This window comes from Notolepis coatsorum, assembly GCF_963971535.1.
Source record: "Notolepis coatsorum genome assembly, chromosome: 10".
NCBI classification, from domain to species: domain Eukaryota; kingdom Metazoa; phylum Chordata; class Actinopteri; order Aulopiformes; family Paralepididae; genus Notolepis; species Notolepis coatsorum.
Genome location: NC_140174.1, coordinates 71,330,859 through 71,349,417, shown reverse-complemented (window position 1 = coordinate 71,349,417; position 18,559 = coordinate 71,330,859). Strand labels below are relative to the sequence as shown.

Sequence of the window (18,559 nt, the reverse complement as noted above, 5' to 3'; positions counted from 1 at the left end):
CCTAAATATGAAATTTGTGGGCTATCTTCCATACATGAGGATGGACGAGCGGATACCGCCCCAGTTCCAATCACGTAGTTCTCCATGTCTGATTTAAACGGACATGACCATCGTCATCCAAAAGATACTTAGTCATTGGCTTTTTTCTTGAATTTGGAGTAGTGGAAATATTTTAATAATATTTGAACGGTGTGTCTGGAGAACAAAAGCATTGCGATGCACGTTTTTATTCAGTATCTCCGTTTACCAGTAACTGCATTTGTAATACCAGGACAACTCATGACAACTTTTGAACAGACAAATCATATCTATAAATCATATTCCTGGAATTGGGCTGCTCGAAATTAGGCCATCTTCAAAGGAGCGCACACGCATGCGATAAATATAATAAATTTCTAGTGCCATCAGGTGATTACATTTTTGTATCTAATTAATTACAGGATTTGTAATTAATTAATCTAATTAATCGCATTTTAATCGCATAACCATTTTAGGCATGATATTTTATATTCTATAATCATATTTCAAATGTCTCCAGATGGCAGAATTCAGTACTGTATCTACCAAACCTTCTGTTTAATCATCTTCCCTTTATTCATTTGCTTAGATTTTTCAGGTCTGGTCAATTTTAGCATGGTGTTATTCACAGTAAAAAAAATAAAAATTATTGAATTGATATTCTCATTTGGTTCATTACAATTTACTCAAGCCTAGTAACAGACACAGTATTTCTGACACTCCGAATACATTCCCTGAGATCCATAGATACCAATCAGATACCAAGAACATGCAAATGGACCATTTAAAAAAAAAAAAATTGTAAATGTTTATTCTACATTCTTATGGAATGAATGAGATAAAAAATAATAAATAATAATAATAATAAAACAAATGTATTTAAATGTTTTTAATTAATTGAGTTAATTTTCATAACGTGATAATTTGCTGTGTAATTAATTAATGCGATAAACTGACAGCCCTATTAATTTCACATGCATAACTCATGACGGCGATTTAAGAAAAGCTTTCTCTAGGCTTTTGAAAATGTAGGGGACACCTTGCTCTCAATGGAGCAGCCAAGATACTAAAGAAAACACCTGCCTTTTTCTCTCTCTCATTTGAAGCTCTACTTTCAATATATGATTATGGATATTTCCGTGGGTCCAAATGAAGAAACGGGGCAGTCCTACAGGTCTTAAAGGTAGTTTTGATGGCAGTCCTACAGGTAGTTTTGACGGCAGTCCTACAGGTCGTTTTGATGGCAGTCCTACAGGTCCTAAAGGTAGTTTTGACGGCAGTCCTACAGGTTCTAAAGGTAGTTTTGATGGCAGTCCTACAGGTCGTTTTGACGGCAGTCCTACTGGTCCTAAAGGTAGTTTTTATGGCAGTCCTACAGGTCCTAAAGGTAGTTTTGTAGGCAGTCCTACAGGTCCAAAAGGTAGTTTTGACGGCAGTCTTACAGGTAGTTTTGACAGCAGTCCTACGTTTTGACGGCAGTCCTACAGGTAGTTTTGATGGCAGTCCTACAGGTCCTAAAGGTAGTTATATAGCATACTTGGCTATCGCGTCTCGCTCTGCCAATGAGATAACCTCTTATCTCCTTGCACATATTGTGCACACGAAACAAACAAATGCACCCACTTGCACGTGACCAGGCCACGCCCATGCGTCTCCCTATATGACGCCGGAAATGGTCACGCTCCACCTTCCTCTTTTCGTTTCCAACACGGAAGTAGCAGTGCACTCCGTGAACTAGTTGTTATGAAAACGTAGGGAGAAATTACACAATGTTGGGTATTCGCCAGAAGTTCACCAGGCCCCGGAACCTTCTCGGCACATCCTAACAGCGCAACGGGCCTGTCCTGGGTTTCCTCGTCTCGTGACAGCGGACTGAGGGACGTCGCGCTACGGTTAGCAGTCGAGCTAAGTCATGCACAGGTAGGACCTGCGCTATCAGGCATTGATACTAGCATGGGTAATACTGCTCGTTGTCTCGTGAGACGACCGAGTGATGTATTGGCGCGGGGGGCGGGATATTTGGGAAAATTCTTTTGGATGTTTTCCGAGTATCCTAGCGCGCAGCTAATGCTACAATGTTGGGGTGACGTTCCCCTTGTTCCCCGCCGAGGGCTGTCTTTACTGTCTTCCCTCCTCTTAACCATTCATGCTGACGGTCAATCGGTGTCTAATGTTGGGGGTTTTAACGGGGGCTTGTTTACCATTACATGGGTGGATGGGCTGAGGCTCAGGGCAGGTGTGCTTTTTGTGAATCTATGAATTGAAAATGAGGGTCCCTAGTGTGGACAGGACTAACGTTTTCTCTGGTCTGCATCCCCTTAACAATTGTGTGTATTGGGCTAGCCCATTCTGCAATATGTTATTAGTTTTCGTTCATTCATTCATTTACAGTATCCCTTCATGGGTGCACACCGCAGTGGAGGTTGTTGCATGCCTACTAGTGAGGCAGTGCTTCACTAGTAGTAGACTTTGGTCTGCAGCCACCACTGGTGTTCCGTGCTTAGTGAAGCAGGTGGCATCAGTCCTTTGCCCTGACATGGTGGAACGGTGTCCCGCCCGGCCGACGCCATGAGGCGAGTCAGCCCGGCAGGTGGCTGGTGGGCTGAAGCCTATACCGCCGCGGTATAGAATTAGCAGCGACTGGCAACATTGTTCAAATGTTGTCGGGTGGTGGGGCCTGGTGCAGCCATGTTTCCCCCGCCTGGGATACCCTGGACACGAAGAAAACAGGTGATCACAAGGCCGACAGCCTAGGCGGCCGAGGGATCGGCTACATTAGATGAGCACGCCCTAAAAAAACATCGCCGTCTTGCTGTGTCTAGCACGCTCTCCGGTCACGTGGGTGCAGATGTGATGTCGCGGGCGGTCCTCACCCTGACAAGTGGGGACTACGTCCAGACATAGTCGGACAGGTCTGGGATCGATTCCGTGGCCGCCCGGGATTCTGTACACATTCCCCCCCCATACACCTGATAGCTCAGCTGTTGGGGCGGGTACGTCGGGAGCGCGGGACTTGATCCTGGTCGCGCCAGGCCGGGGCTCACCTGTGTGGTCCCCGGCCCTGATTCAGCTCTTGGTGGCCCCGCCGTGGCCTGTTCCGTGGTCACCGCGGGCCCTCTCTCAGGCACGCGGAACTCTGTTCTGCCTCCTGTTCTGGGGCAGCCTCTAGGCTTGGCTGCTGAAAGTGTGAATCTGGTGGGGATGCGTCTTGACTATTCTGTGGTTAACGCTATCCGGAACGCGCGCGCTGCGTCCACTACCACGGCTTACGCTGGTAAGAAGGGAGATCCCCCCTTGAATGGCCCTTTTAAGGTTTCTCTCCTCCACATTGCCTGTGGTGCATTTTTTCCTATTGCTAGGTTCTAGTGAGTTTTTCCTTACCTTTGCGTGGGGTATGTCTTGGAGTGTTGCATTTTATTTTGCATTTATTTAAAATTGTTTGGACTTTATGGTGTTCTTGTTTTGTTCTTGACTCATTGTGATGTTTCTTCTTGACTTGTTTAACTCATTCAGGGCCACGCCCCTTTGACCATATTAGGGCTAGCGTGCCAGTAAGGAAGTCAATGGTAGGACGGGCAAATTTGCAAATGCCTAAACTATATCTTAAATTATGGCTATGGGTCTAAAACACCCCTCGCTTATCAATGACTTGCTTGCAGTCAACATGTACGAAACTGATTGTTTTTTCATAACATTTCCGTTTTATACCGTTTTGAATAAGAGTATAGTTTGAGACGTCTAGTAATTCCAGAGAAATTCCGAGATAATAGCCCTTTACGGGAATACACAAAACACGCCGTAATTTTTCGGCTGATTTATGAATAGTTTTCAAATAAACGCTAGATTATCGATAGTATATGTGTACTTATGCACGCTAGAGAAGCAGGCTGAAAAATCGATTATCCATGCCGTGGCTATGGCTAACGTTACGCACACACACACACACACACTGCGATGGCAGAAAAAAAAACATCTGATTAACCCAAGACTGGTAACATAGAGTCCTTACCTCACATCAGATGTTCTGCAAAAAGATTAATCCAATTCCTGATCGCCATTCCAAATATTGATCGCATTTATTGATCCAACGTCATAGCACCAAAACACATAATCGAAAGCTGCTCCGAGCCTCCCCAGTGAATGTGGTAACAGATAGTGCTTGCCCGAGAAGGGAAACCCCGGGAGCGGATTTTTTTTTCTGATGCAGTCCCACCCAATCCAATCCAATGATGTGCAATACCATCCGGGAAACAATAGGCGGCGGTATTTGCCCTTTTCGAGCTCAGACCCATTCATGAAAAATGAATGGATATTGCTAATAAAAGAAATAACGATTAAAACCCGAGTTTTCTCGGGTCTTGGCACTCAACACATGGCGAGTTAACCCGATTAATCTCGTGGTTGGCACTGAATGGGTTAAAGAAGACGTGTCCGGCCCATGGGGGCATTAACGTGTGTTGTTGGGGCTTACAAATAAATTTGATTTAATTTGATTTGATTTAGTTTTGATGGCAGTCCTACAGGTCCTTTTTTTTTTTTGCATGCAGATTTTCTGCAGAGTGGATTCCTGGTTTCTTGGTGGTTTCCATCGTTGCAGAAAATATGATATCTTGTGTGCCGATATTATATTGATACAGTGACAGTATTAATGCAATAGAAATCACTGGAATTAGTTGAACAGACATCACAATACATCGCAGTATCATGATATTACAATACCATGACTCATGATGATAATGTATTGTGGGGCCTGATTCCCACCCCTAAAAACTATCTTGTTTCATTCGCTCTAGGAATAAGTCTGGTATCACGTGACCGTGATGACTGTCACATCAGACCATTTGAGGCTATTAGCAGCTAACGTGAATAGTGTGATAAAATAATTTGATAGATAAAAATGACATATACATACCTTCTTTTTTGATAGCTTTTTCAGAATCTTGTCACCGTCTGCAAACATCAGCTGGTGCTTCTTGTCTGGCAGTGCCTAAAAACAACACAAAACACATGATTATCACAATCACATGTTACCTGTGTGTCAGCAACAGCTAACGTGCTGCAACAGGGGGGGATTACATCCTTCAAGGCAACATTACTTACAGACAGATATTGGTGGAGCTTGACCTCGTATTCCCCCTTCAACTGAGAAATAAAGCACAGGACAATATGTAAAAACATACTTTAAATGGTAAATGGCTGCTTTTTTATATAGCGCTTTTATCCAAAGCGCTTTACAATTTGTTACTCATTCACTCACACATTCACTCACACACCGACGGCGGAGGCAACCATGCAAGGTGCCAACCTGCTATCGGGAGCAATTAGGGGTTAAGTGTCTTGCTCAAGGACACATCGGCACGCTGCCCGGGAATCGAACCGGGAACCTCCGGATTGCCAGACGACTGCTCTACCTCTCAAGCCACTGTCGCCCCATTCAATTCAGTTTCACAGGGATAAATGCACATAAACATTTCTGTAAATGTGCAAGTTTTAGCCAGCCGGCTAATTTTCAACTGTTGTACCTGGATCAATTCCTTGAACTGTGTTGAACTTCTGCAATATTTTGAATCTAGGGAATAATTTAATTAAGGATTTCGGTGTTGCTCTTCAACAAACCTCTCTCCAGCGTGTGATGTACTCATCCCTCTGTATCTGCGTCAGCTGTCGCCAACGTTGGCTACAGATAACAATGTAGGATTCGGTGCAGGAAGGTTTCAGGAAGGTCCTCTGCTCTTTACAAAAAAGACTGTAGCCATTGCTGCACGACACACAAATAAATAAGTTAATTACATTAAATGTTTAGATACATAGTTTACATATGGAAATAAGCAAAACATTATTTTTATTAAAAAAAATAAAAATAAAAAAGCATATAAGATCATAACAGTAAGACAACAAGGTGAGGCAAAAAGCAAGAATAACAAATCAATTAAAAAAAATTTAAGTTTGTCTGGCCCAATCAAATTCAAGGTACCCGTGTCGCTGAGTGCTCGGCCCCGCGTGGGACGGCCCTGTGATGTGGGGAGCCCTGTTTCTGGGGGTGGATGGCGGGAGGGGGGGGGGTCCCTCTCATGGGGGTCTGGGAGGCTGACGGCTCGGGCACATTGAACGCGCACGAATTTCACGCACGGGTTCCTAGCGGGATCGCGCGCCTGGCCAGATAGAACCCTCTCTCTCTCTCTCTCTCTCTCTCTCTCTCCTTCAAGTAACATTACACTATAAAAACGAACTGGATAGGGAGCTCCAGTAGCTCACCGCATATCTCGGCGCTATTTCTGCGTCGGGGAAAACCGTGCTGCGTCACGGATCTGGTGGACTCCGAGTTCGATTCCCGGACCCGCCGTCATTTGCCAGAATGTCTTCCCCTGCTCTATATCCCGGTTCACCCTGTATCTGTCGGTCATGCTTGACCAGAAAAGCGATAAACGCTAAAAAATAAAGTAAAAAAAAAAAAAAAAAAAAAAAAAAAAAATGGATAGAGAGAGAGAGAGAGAGAGAGAGAGAGAGAGAGAGAGAGAGAGAGAAAACGAGAAAGAAAGAAAGAGAGGGGGAGAAAGAGACTGGAGAGAGAGAAAAAGAGAAAGAAAGGCAGGGAGAATAAAGAGAGAGAAAAAGAGAGAGCTGTAATCTGAGCTGCAATCTGTTAATAAAATTTGCAATCAATCAATAAATCAATCGCGTGGCGCACGCCTCTCGTGCCGCCTCGAATCCGATTGAAGCGGAAAGGATAGCTTGTCGCTCGGGAGCCGCCCGCGAGGCGCGCTCCCGCTTGCGGCCAGTGTGCACAGTAGCGTCCGTTAACATGGGAGCGGAAGTGAAGCGGCAGCCGCCCGTCCGTCCGTCCGTGTTCATTCGTGTGCTGTGTGCTAGGGCCGTGAGCGAGGCCGAATTCAAGCGGCCCATGTTGATGTACTGTTGTGTTGTTGATGTCATTGTAGGTATTGTGTAAGTGTTGTTTGTCTATAAATGTTAATAAAAATGTAAGTTTATTTTTTCTTTTTACAAATACCAGTGTTTGTTGCACCTCTCCGTCAGAGAGGGGCAACCAACCTTCTCATAAAGGACAGAGTTATGAGTGTCATATCGATCATTAGTGATGAATCTGAGGGCAGAGTGATAGACAGAGTCCAGGGATTTAAGGGTCGAGGCCGCAGCATGCCTATAAATGACATCACCAGTAGTCCTACCATATCACTAGTTAAATTCCGATACACAATTTGTGTGTGTGTTTCATAGGGCTCCTATCAGCCTTGAAGTCATTCATTTTCCAAAAGTACCGTAAGACAAGCCTGATTATATTTGTTTTCTTTTGGAAAAAGATTATTTGAAAATCAAATTTGTATTTTTTATTTATTTAACCTTTATTTATCCAGGCAAGCAATTAAGAACAAATTCTTATATACAAAAGCAGTCCAAAAAGCAAAGGCCTTTTGTGGGAAGGGGGGGTGGGAGGCTGTAACAAAAACAAGGTTACCGGTATGTACATGCATACAAGTAAATCAAATACAAAATGGTTGGAAGCTTCAGTAGTAATTAGCATTGAATAATTAAAGCTTCATTCTTCCAGAGTAAAATGCGTTAGTTTTTCTGAAATTTCTTATGATGTCCTTGTGGGAGAATAACAGATTTTCAAAATTAATGTTGGATTATTACTTCTATAAGATATTTCTGCTACTGCAAATATGTGGAGTGGTAAAAAAAAAACGAAAAACAAAACCAAAGGAAAACAAAGCATTCAAATAGTGATTTTGACATTGATTACCATGGCAGTGACTGAAGCTTTGAAGCATTCATTTAAGCATTTTATTTAAATGAAATTGCATTAAAATAAAATAAATACTAATGTATTAAACTGTAGGCCTATTTTAAAAACAATTTCTTTTACATAATTTAGATTTCAAAGTGAAAAATTTAACGATAGCAGTGTTTCCCCTAGGATTTTTTTCAGGGGGGGTGGTAGGCCCCCCAAAACTACTAGTGTTGTCACGGGGCGCGTGTGTCACGGATACGTGGTGTCAACAGTGTCGTCATAGACGCAAGCAGTAAGGCGGTTGTTAGTATCGGTGCATTTCTCTACACTGAGCTGAAATGAAACGATTGCACATAAATTAGGTAAATAACAACACATAGATTAAGTTATTTACAATTATACATACAGTAGTGACAACACACATATGAACTATTTACAATACAGGGACGGACAGTGTTTCCCACAGGATTTTATGAGACTGTGGTGGGTGAACCTCGGACCCTCTAGGGGGGGTCTGGGGGCATGCTCCCCCGATTTTTTTTTTTTTTTACATTTTAAAGGGGAACTATTTTACTATTTCTTTCACTATTTGGGCACTTTTACACAATTCCTGTGAGTCTATGGAACACCTCTGTAATATATATATTTTTTTTATTCATTGTTTTGTATTTCTAATCAAGTCCTCAAAAACAGCATTTTTCTACCTCAAGATCTCGAGCTGTTTTGAGCCTGGGCTCCAACCACTGTGGCCACTTCGCGGCATCTGGGACATTAACATGCAGCAGTGACTATATGACATCACATATAGGGCACATTTTCAAATGACTCAGTTCAGTGAGGGTGAATATTGTGAGAGGAGAATTGGAAGAATGCGCCAATATGAGAATTTTGAGACATAGATCATATTAATATAAGTTCACATAGCTAGGAAACAATGCTAAACACTCAAAAAGGCCATTTATAAGATAGTTCCCCTTTAAAGTTAAATGCATCAATCTGTTGCACTTTGAGAGCAAAATAAAGAGGCCAGATCTATGATGAACTTTGTGCTCAAAACACAAAATCGACTAGATAGAGCATACATTTGAGCCATCAAAGAAATGAAGCAAAAGTGGTTACCTGTGTTGAACTGGTTTATTTTTTAGAAAATATTAAAATATACTGGATTACTATTACGACTATTACCACTGCCAATACATCCATATTGGCAATGTATCAGTCTAGGTAATTAATGGGAAACACTGAGGGAGGCACATACAACACTCATAACTATTTACAACCAGTGTCAGAGCGAGCGCACTCAAGTTGTTCGGAAATTCTGAGTGCAGACTGGACGCTCTGCAAAGAGTCAGTTTATCAGAGCGGAGCACATTTCCAGAGTGAATTTATTAACTCACCTTAACTAGGGCCCTATGAAATCCGTTTTTTTTCCCCCTCCGGATATGCATTTTCCTGTTTTCGGATTTCTCCGTTTAAAATGTTCCCGTTTTCGGATTTCTCTGATTTAATATTTTTTCCTTTGGATTTAACCAAAAGAAACAATACAAAAAGTTTTTAACTAACTTTAATAATAGTACATCTGTAAACAGTGCCAGTGTAGTTCAATGTTAAGTGCCAGTTATGAGGTTTATTTTTTTCAATTAAGTTCAGTTCAACTGCCAGTGCAGTGCAATAACTAAATAATAATTAAATAGTTAAATAATACAAAATAATAATTTGTTTAAAAGAAATCAAGAAAAAAACTGTAAAATGTAATTTATTTCAAAGAGATGTCCTTTAATTAAAGGTTCATGCTTCTCCCCATCTCTGGCTGACATCACCATTGTGATACATGATGGTATAGGCCTTTGTGTTTTCCTCAGTGAGGGATTCTCTTTTGTCGGTCAGCAGCGTTTTGTACTTGCTGAAACTTCTCTCTGTATAATTATTTTTTAAGTTTAAATATCAACATTATCTGGCCATCCGCAGTAAATACTATCAAACGTTCCAAAGACCAGAGTTGGGACGGGCACGCACACACACAGAAAGGGAGAATGGCTTATATAAGCTATCCAGTTCATATACCAACTTATATCAACTATCCAGTTCGTTTTTATAGTGTAATGTTACTTGGAGAGAGAGAGAGAGAGAGAGAGAGAGAGAGAGAGAGAGAGAGAGAGAGAGAGAGAGAGAGAGAGAGAGAGAGAGAGAGAGAGAGAGAGAGAGAGAGAGAGAGAGAGAGAGAGAGAGAGAGAGAGAGAGAGAGAGAGAGAGAGAGAGAGAGAGAGAGAGAGAGAGAGAGAGAGAGAGAGAGAGAGAGACAGACTTTTTACGCGCACCGCTAGTCAGTCTCGGAATGGATTTGGTAGTTTTTTTTCTGAATCTCCGTAGATCATGCCGCACCACCGTTTTAAAGTCTTAGTGAAGATTGATTTATATGAAAACAGATTTATGTATAATTTAGCTAGCTCGCCAACGTTACTGTGATTCAAAAAACGTTAAAAATAAAATACATTTTTATTTTTTTAATACTTTTTTCAGGGGGGGCGGGGGGTCCCGTTAGCGGGGTGGGCCGCCCCCCCAAGGCAATGGTAGGGGAAACACTGGATAGGTTGCCTCATTGATCACCATGACCTTAACATTGTAATTATAACTCCTCCTCAGTCCTGACCTTGGTTAACTTGGCCTTAATTTCAACTCTCTGAAACCTACGGAATAGTACCTAAAGAATTTTTGTTAGACTAGCTTAACCTCCAATCTCTATAGAGTGTGAATATAGTTTTTCAGGGTGTAATTTAGATCACATTATAAAATACACCGTCTTATATTCTCTACTAACAAATGATTACAGATGAATGCTCAATCATTATCAAGGACATTTCTGCTTAAAACAGAAAACTGAGTACCGGTAAATAGTTTTTTAATCCCCTGGGGAAAGAGCATTGGCAGAGTCAGTAACTTACCGTTGAGGTTTTTCAGGGAGGCCTTCTGCTTTTAATAGCATCCGTCTCTCACGGCTGTTTAGAACGGCCATCAGGTGCTTGCTGCAATAAATTAATGAACTAGATGAATGAATGATTTTATTTCCTTACAGGATTATTCAGACACATTTGAGAACCTTTTTTTTCTAGTGCCATCACGCTGACACTAATGAAAAACAAAACAAAATAAATGAATACAAATAAGAGATACAGATAAAACAAACAAAAATAAATAATAAATAAGACAAATCAAAAATGACTAAATCAAAAACTAAAGAGTTCAGCCAGGAGAGCGAGAGGCAAGCTTTTTTTATACATAGAGTTGGGTACGGACAGAATGATGTTACGTATGATCCGCCTTGTAACTGAGGGGTACAATTCCCTGACTGTATTGATAAGTATGGTATCATTAAACCACTACCGTTTATGTACTTTAACTACTGGCCACACAGTACATGATATAGATATGATGAACACTTTCCCACCTGATGAAACGAAGTCCACACAAATGTATAAATCGAATATTTTATATAGCAAAGGGTATATACAACGTTCACTTAATGACATTTATGATTTGAATGCACTTGTAAGGCAAATGAGTATTCGTAGGCAAATCAACATTGAATGTCCAATCTCTGGTTACGCAGGGAGCAAGTATACAACCTGGTTCTTTAGGGAACTATAGCGATGGTACTTAAATGATTATAGCTGGATACACTAAAGGGGGGTCCCGCTGGTTGTAAGTCAGTAGGGGGGGGGGTTAGGAGAGCCGCCGGCGATATCCCATCTGGCCAACGATTTCTTGGGAGAATTCAGAGTGCTGAACACGGTGCCCACAGAACCTCGGTCCACAGATGAATACAGCTGGGCCCTCTTGTAGACGGTAGCTGCCGGTCCACAACGAAGAGACGTGAGGCGACCTCACTCGGGGTAGAGCGCCGTCTCACCTGGACTCCTCTCGGGGGGGTAGTTCCAACACTCAGCAGTGTTGGCTGTTATCCATGGCATAATCAAAGCACCCGAAGCAAGTAGATAATCCAAGCCGTGTAGGGCTCGCCGTCGTCCGGGTAAAGTAATCCAATGTACAGGTCCACTCGTCCTGGCCCAGAACTCCTCGGATGCAAGCACCACACGTGGTCTGCCCAGCCTGGTTAAGACTCTAGATAACGCCAGGAACGATGGGGGTACTGCTCACTTTATAACTCCAACCGAACGATGCACCATACATAATAGACTATTATTAACTTAATAGAAATACGTCCCACTCGACGGTATAGTGCCAAACTATGACAATTCAACTATTAATCCACACGATGTCTCAATGCCTATTCTGAGGCCAAGTAGGCCATACTGCACCACACGTGGGTCGTGGGTGAGGCTTCACGTCTGTTACTAGTGTAACTGAGGGGTACAATTCCCTGACTGTATTGATAAGTATGGTATTATTAAACCACTACCGCTTGTACTTTAACTTCTGGCCATCCAGTACATGATATAGATATGATGAACACTTTCCCACCTGATGAAACGAAGTCCACACAAATGTATAAATCGAATATTTTATATAGCAAAGGGTATATACAACGTTCACTTAATGACATTTATGATTTGAAATGCACTTGTAAGGCAAATGAGTATTCGTAGGTAAATCAACATTGAATGTCCAATCTCTGGTTACGCAGGGAGCAAATATACAACCTGGTTCTTTAGGGAACTATAGCGATGGTACTTAAATGATTATAGCTGGATACACTAAAGGGGGGGGGGGGGGTCCCGCTGGTTGTAAGACAGTAGGGGGGGTTAGGAGAGCCGCTGGCGGTATCCCATCTGGCCGACGATTTCTTGGGAGAATTCAGAGTCCTGAACACGATGCCCACAGAACCTCGGTCCGCAGATGAATACAGCTGGACCCTCTGGTGGACGGTAGCTGCCGGTCCACAACGAAGAGACGTGAGGCGACCTCACTCGGGGTAGAGCGCCGTCTCACCTGGACTCCTCTCTGGGGGGTAGTTCCAACACTCAGCAGTGTTGGCCGTTATCCATGGAATAATCAAAGCACCCAAAGCATGTAGATAATCCAAGCCGTGGAAGGCTCGCCGTCGTCCGGGTAAAGTAATCCAATGTACAGGTCCACTCGTCCTGGCCCGGAGCTCCTCGGATGCAAGCACCACACGTGGTCTGCCCAGCCTGGTTAAGACTCCAGATAACGTCAGGAACGATGGGGGTACTGCTCACTTTATAACTCTAACCGAACGATGCACCATACATAATAGACTATTATTAGCTTAATAGAAATACGTCCAACTCGACGGTATAGTGCCAAACTATGACAATTCAACTATTAATCCACACGATGTCTCAATGCCTATTCTGAGGCCAAGTAGGCCTTACTGCACCACACGTGCGTCGTGGGTGAGGCTTCGCGTCTGTTACTAGGTTGGAGGGTAAAGGACTAATGGACTAAAAGAAAGTTCTACTTTACTTGCGCCATATATATATGCGCTGTGAACAAATAGTACCATTCGTATTTCGCCAGACGTATTCCTACGCGGAACCGGGCTTGCCACGACATGTTGGTCGGCACGATTGAACTTGAACCAAGGGGCATGGCTGCTGGCGCCAGGTTCTCGTCCAATGGTAGAATGAAACTATTATGGGCTGTTAGTAGACTAAAGGGATATTCAGTGCATATTGTACAAGGAATATACAGGGGATATCAAACGATATACAAATACTATTAAATATATATCCATAAATAAATATATATATTCGGTTTAATCTGATCCTTCACAACAACTAGGTTGGAGGGTAAAGGACTAATGGACTAAAAGAAAAGTTCTACTTTACTTGCGCCATATATATATGCGCTGTGAACAAATAGTACCATTCGTATTTCGCCAGACGTATTCCTACGCGGAACCGGGCTTGTAACGACATGTTCGTCGGCACGATTGAACTTGAACCAAGGGGCTTGGCTGCTGGCGCCAGGTTCTTGTCCAATGAGAGAATGAAACTATTATGGGCTGTTAGTAGACTAAAGGGATATTCAGTGTATATGTACAAGGAATATACAAGGGATATCAAACGATATACAAATACTATTAAATATATATCCATAAATAAATATATATATTCGGTTTAATCTGATCCTTCACAACACGCCTACTGTGCATAAGTTACTTGTTTCCTTCTGTTCCAGGCCTTATGGATATAGTTGGATATTGCAAATACCGGTATGTGGTTATCAAATAGCCATTTAATTGTGTAGCTGTCTTGGGGTTCTTGGGACATGCAGACATGTTTTGGTACTTTTTCGTAGATTGTCAGGGGACAGTAAAGTAAGAAATGGGTTTCACTCTCTATTTCACCAACGTCACAGTAAAGACAGAGCCTCTGGTCTTCCTCAGTTCCAGTGTACCACCCTGTTTCAATATGTAATGGCAATAGGGAGGTGTAGTCTGACGTCACTTTAGTTTCCCGCACGGTCCACCCGTATAGGGATTTATCATTGGGAAAATGTATTATCGGCTATTGTAATAATTCTGCATAATTTCCATTTTTGCACAAAATGAGTTCCCTTCTATCACTAACATTATTGTTTAAGCATTTTTGGTTGAAATAAAATTATACGTAATTCTTTTACGATTAATTGCTAATTGTTTCATGTTGAGCTATAGATTGTGGATGAATACACACAGAAAGGTACACCATGCCAATGTTCATGCTTTATTTGATTAAACAAGACGATTTAGAAATGTGTCCATTGGAATAGATTGCAATTTCAAGCGAGGTGGACTGGCCGGAAACAACAATGACGTAACCACCAGGGGCGAAAATCTGATATCAACTTTGGGGGGGACAATTACATTATATTTTCTCAAGAGAAATTCCTGGGGGGGGGGGGACACGAAAAGTAGTGCTGTAACACATAGCCTACGTTGTAATATGTTAAATGTATATTGAGGAACAGAGTTATTTTGTATGTTAGAAGAGACTTTTAAGTTTAAGTCAAGCACTTTGATATGTTATGTTGACTGTTTAAAACAAATCGTGGTTCAGTCACCAGTTTAAGTTTGAGAGTGACAACAATCCATGGCATTGTCCAATTATGTTCAAATAAATGTTAAGAATTTATTCTTAATTGCTTGCCTGGGTAAATAAAGGTTAAATAAATTAAATTAAAATATGTCCATATTTTACAAGTCTAATAAATACAACATTTCATAATGTTGCCAAAAAAGAACTCAACAAACATACCTGAGACTCCCTGTCTCTGCCCGTCTGTTCCTGCCTACTGTATCTGTCCCCAGCTCTGCTGTCAGTGTCTGTGTACCATTTCTTGCCTGCTCTGCCTAATGACATCATTATCAAATTATTTTAGCATTTCACCTCTTTCGTATGAACATTTTTCAACCTCTGTAGTCTAAGTCTTTGAGATATTAGGCTACTAGGGTTATTACTTTGCGTTTTGGTGTACTGAAAAAGGCTCTGATGTCGGTATTTTGGTAGTCGACTAAACTGTCGATTATTTTTCCGATTAGTCGACTAATCTAACGATTATTTCTGTCACACCCTCCATCTCTGCTTCCTGTGGGCGCGGCTCCTTTTCCGGGCTCTTAGCAGACTTCTTAGCTTAACATAACAGACCGACAGTAAGTTTGGGGGAACTAATGGGATAACTGGGGTTGCAACAAAAGTGCAACTAGGGCTAAAACACAATGAAATAAAATAATAATAATAATAATAATAATAATAATAATAATAATAATAATAATAATAATAATAATAATAATAATAATAATAATAATAATAAATAATATATCCTTCTTAGCAGACTTCTTAGCTTAACATCCCAGGGAACTAATGGGATAACTGGGGATGTTGTTTGCTCCTGACAAGAGTCTCAAAGTCTGGGGTGATGGTAGAAAAAGCAACTCTGAGGTCATGCTCAATGTCCAATCTGTTACTCTGCTTTGTCTTCAGCTGGACCAGAGCTGAGAAGCCACTTTCACAAAGATAGGTAGTGCAAAAAAAATAATAAAAAAAAATAAAAAAGTATTTTTCCTATGTTTTTTTTTCCGACACATCGACGCAAAAATCGGCGTCGATGAGTTTTTATGATCGACGTCGTCGATTATGTCGACTAATCGTTGCAGCCCTATAGCTAGTCAAACACTGGTTGATGTACAGTGTACAGTTTCTACGTCAAATGTATACTCTCTTTTCTAGACTCTTTTTGTATCACAAACAGTACTGTATTTGCAAATCTGGTATGTCATAAATGTATAGATGTAGCAGTACTGTCTATCTGTATGTCGTGTATGTCATTCATATATGTTATGATGAATTGAAAATGGGGGACCCTGATGTAAACAAGACGAAAGTCTTTCTCTGGTCTGCATCCCCTTAACAATTGTGTGTATTGAGCTGTACTGTATTGTACCCATTCTGCAATCTGTTAATAAAGTTTTCAATCAATCAATCAAGCAGCTAGCAACGTCAGCTAACCGCTAGCTAAGATAAAGAGTGACCTGTAATTCAATGCAGCGAAAATTAAGAGAAGGTGGTGATTATAAATGTGTTTTATTGTATTGAGTTGTAGAAGTAAAGACATGTCTAACATATCATTTGTTTGAACAACTTACTGGAAATGTCTGCGACAAATGACAGACTGGTCGTGGTGATATACACAGCACTCAGCCTACCTGCATCTCATGCACCACACTGACAGCGTGCTGTGGGTGGGACTCGGGAGGCAGTTGATCAAACCATTGTGAATGAAATGCGGGGGTGGTCGCAATCTTTGGAAACTTAAAAACTCGCTATTAAGTGTCTATAATCAGCACAAGTTCTTTCATTGCGTATTATTTATTCTATTGAATTACATAGTTATGTTTACAGTGATATATTGGGGGGGGGACATATGATATATTTCTCAGGATTGGGGGGGACATGTCCCCCCTGGGATTTCCGCGCCTGGTAACCACTACACCTCCCTATTCACATTCATACACCATTCAGACAACATGTTCGTAATTTATGTTTGTGGTAGATTTCCTCTACCCATTTAATTTTATACTTCATCATGGCAAGTTCCCTGAACCTCCCCACATCAACCTTCTGTCTGTGGATGTAGAGATGCTCAAGCCTGCACTCCTGAAGATGTTTGAGCATTTATGAAGCCCATTCCCCTCAAGTTGGGAGATCCCACCTAAAGACTCACCATTCTGTCAACTGGTAGATCAAGCATTTGATTCCATAAGTTCACCATATTTGTCCTCCAACTGACCTCACATGGTTCCCACTCCATGTCACTGTTGATAGCAGTTATGGGAGCATATTTGTGGACTCCTAGAAAGTATCTAATTGCCCCATTATGAACACTTACACTTTTATGGAGTCTAAACCCCCAAACCCTAGAAGAGTAGTCGAGAATTTTCTCATTTCAACCTTTATTTAAAATCGTAAGCATCTGAGGTTTCCCTCATTTACAGAAACGACGATTGTACAGTACATAATAAAAACAATATTCACAGAAATTTAAACACCAGAGTAAAACAAATTAAAAACGTTTAAAAATAATTTTAAAATATCAACTAAAACAGTTACAGGTAGTCACACAATGGTCTGAAATCATACATTTAAACATTCCAAGGGAAGGGAGAACCTCCAATTTTAGCGTGAGTTGAAGGACATTCCATGAGTTAGAGGCATCAAAGGAAAAGGCTGACTTCCCTAGCTCAGAACAAATCTGAGGAACCCTAAGAACCATCCAGTCATTCGATCGAGTTGAATAGGTTCCAATATTCCAATCTAACAGTGAGGAGATATAAACAGGTTGTTTACCAATAAGGGCTTTAAAAATAAATAAATACCAGTGTTTGTTGCGCCTTTCTGCAAGAGAAGGCCAACCCACCCTATCATACAGGACACAATGGTGAGTATCATATCTGTCACCAGTTATAAATCTGAGAGCTGAGTGATATGCAGAATCCAGAGGTTTAAGAGTTGATGCCGCAGCATGCCTATAAATTACATCACCATAGTCCAAAACTGATAAGAAGACTGATTCCACAATTCTTTTTCTACTAAATAGAGGAAAATTGGATCCGTTTCTGTACAGGAAACCAATTTCCTGTCGCAGTTTAGTGGCAAGATTTTCCACATGGAACTTAAATGTTAATTTCTCGTCGAGCCACAGGCCAAGATATTTATACTCAGTGACTCTCTCTATACAAGAGCCACTGACAGTAGATATCCTCACATCATCAAAGTTAATATTCCTTTGAATAAGACAAACACAAGAGTGGTACATGATGGCATTTTCTGCCATCAAAGTTATATCATCACTTCTCTGCATGTTACCCCTTCCCAGCAGTTTTACTTCCTTTGCCAGATCATTAATAAAGGTGGCAAATAGGGTTGGGGACAGAGCGTCACCTTGTTTCACCCCTCAGGGTGTAGGGAACCACTCAGTACACCATTTAGCTTAACACAGGCCACGCATTTCTAGCCATGCCAAATAGCTTGCTGTATCTCTTCTCTACAAAGCTCTCTGTTTAAACAGTTCTCACTTACTATTATGGCCAATACATACCTTTCCCTGTCAATACTGTCCTCTTCCCGCAGGCCGGTTTCATTCAGAGACTGAAATCTGGTCATCTTCCCACACTCGGAAGGCTGCTGCTTGTCCGTCTAAATCACAATTCAAAACTTCTATATTAATACACATGGTATGCTGAAGGTTCAGTGTGTGTTTTTGCAATTTCCCAACAAGGGGTGTAACAATTGGCAATCAAGCCCCGCCCCTCTTTTCTTGACCAAAGATAAT

The 18,559-nt window shown here is 41.5% G+C and overlaps 1 protein-coding gene across 4 annotated transcripts in view; it reads right to left on the bottom strand.

Moving 5' to 3' along the window:
- The window catches only part of LOC311235998 (nucleolar transcription factor 1-like), a 55,997-nt gene that overhangs the window by 11,197 nt on the left and 26,241 nt on the right, over nucleotides 1-18,559 (bottom strand). For all 4 annotated transcript variants that reach the window (XM_084323562.1, XM_084323560.1, XM_084323563.1 and 1 more), the window contains 5 exons: nucleotides 18,326-18,423; nucleotides 10,711-10,791; nucleotides 5,635-5,776; nucleotides 5,119-5,160; nucleotides 4,931-5,005 (listed from right to left, as the gene is read on the bottom strand). In XM_084323562.1, coding sequence (XP_084179688.1) covers nucleotides 4,931-5,005; nucleotides 5,119-5,160; nucleotides 5,635-5,776; nucleotides 10,711-10,791; nucleotides 18,326-18,423 — 438 coding nt within the window. The remainder of the gene's footprint in view (nucleotides 1-4,930; nucleotides 5,006-5,118; nucleotides 5,161-5,634; nucleotides 5,777-10,710; nucleotides 10,792-18,325; nucleotides 18,424-18,559) is intronic.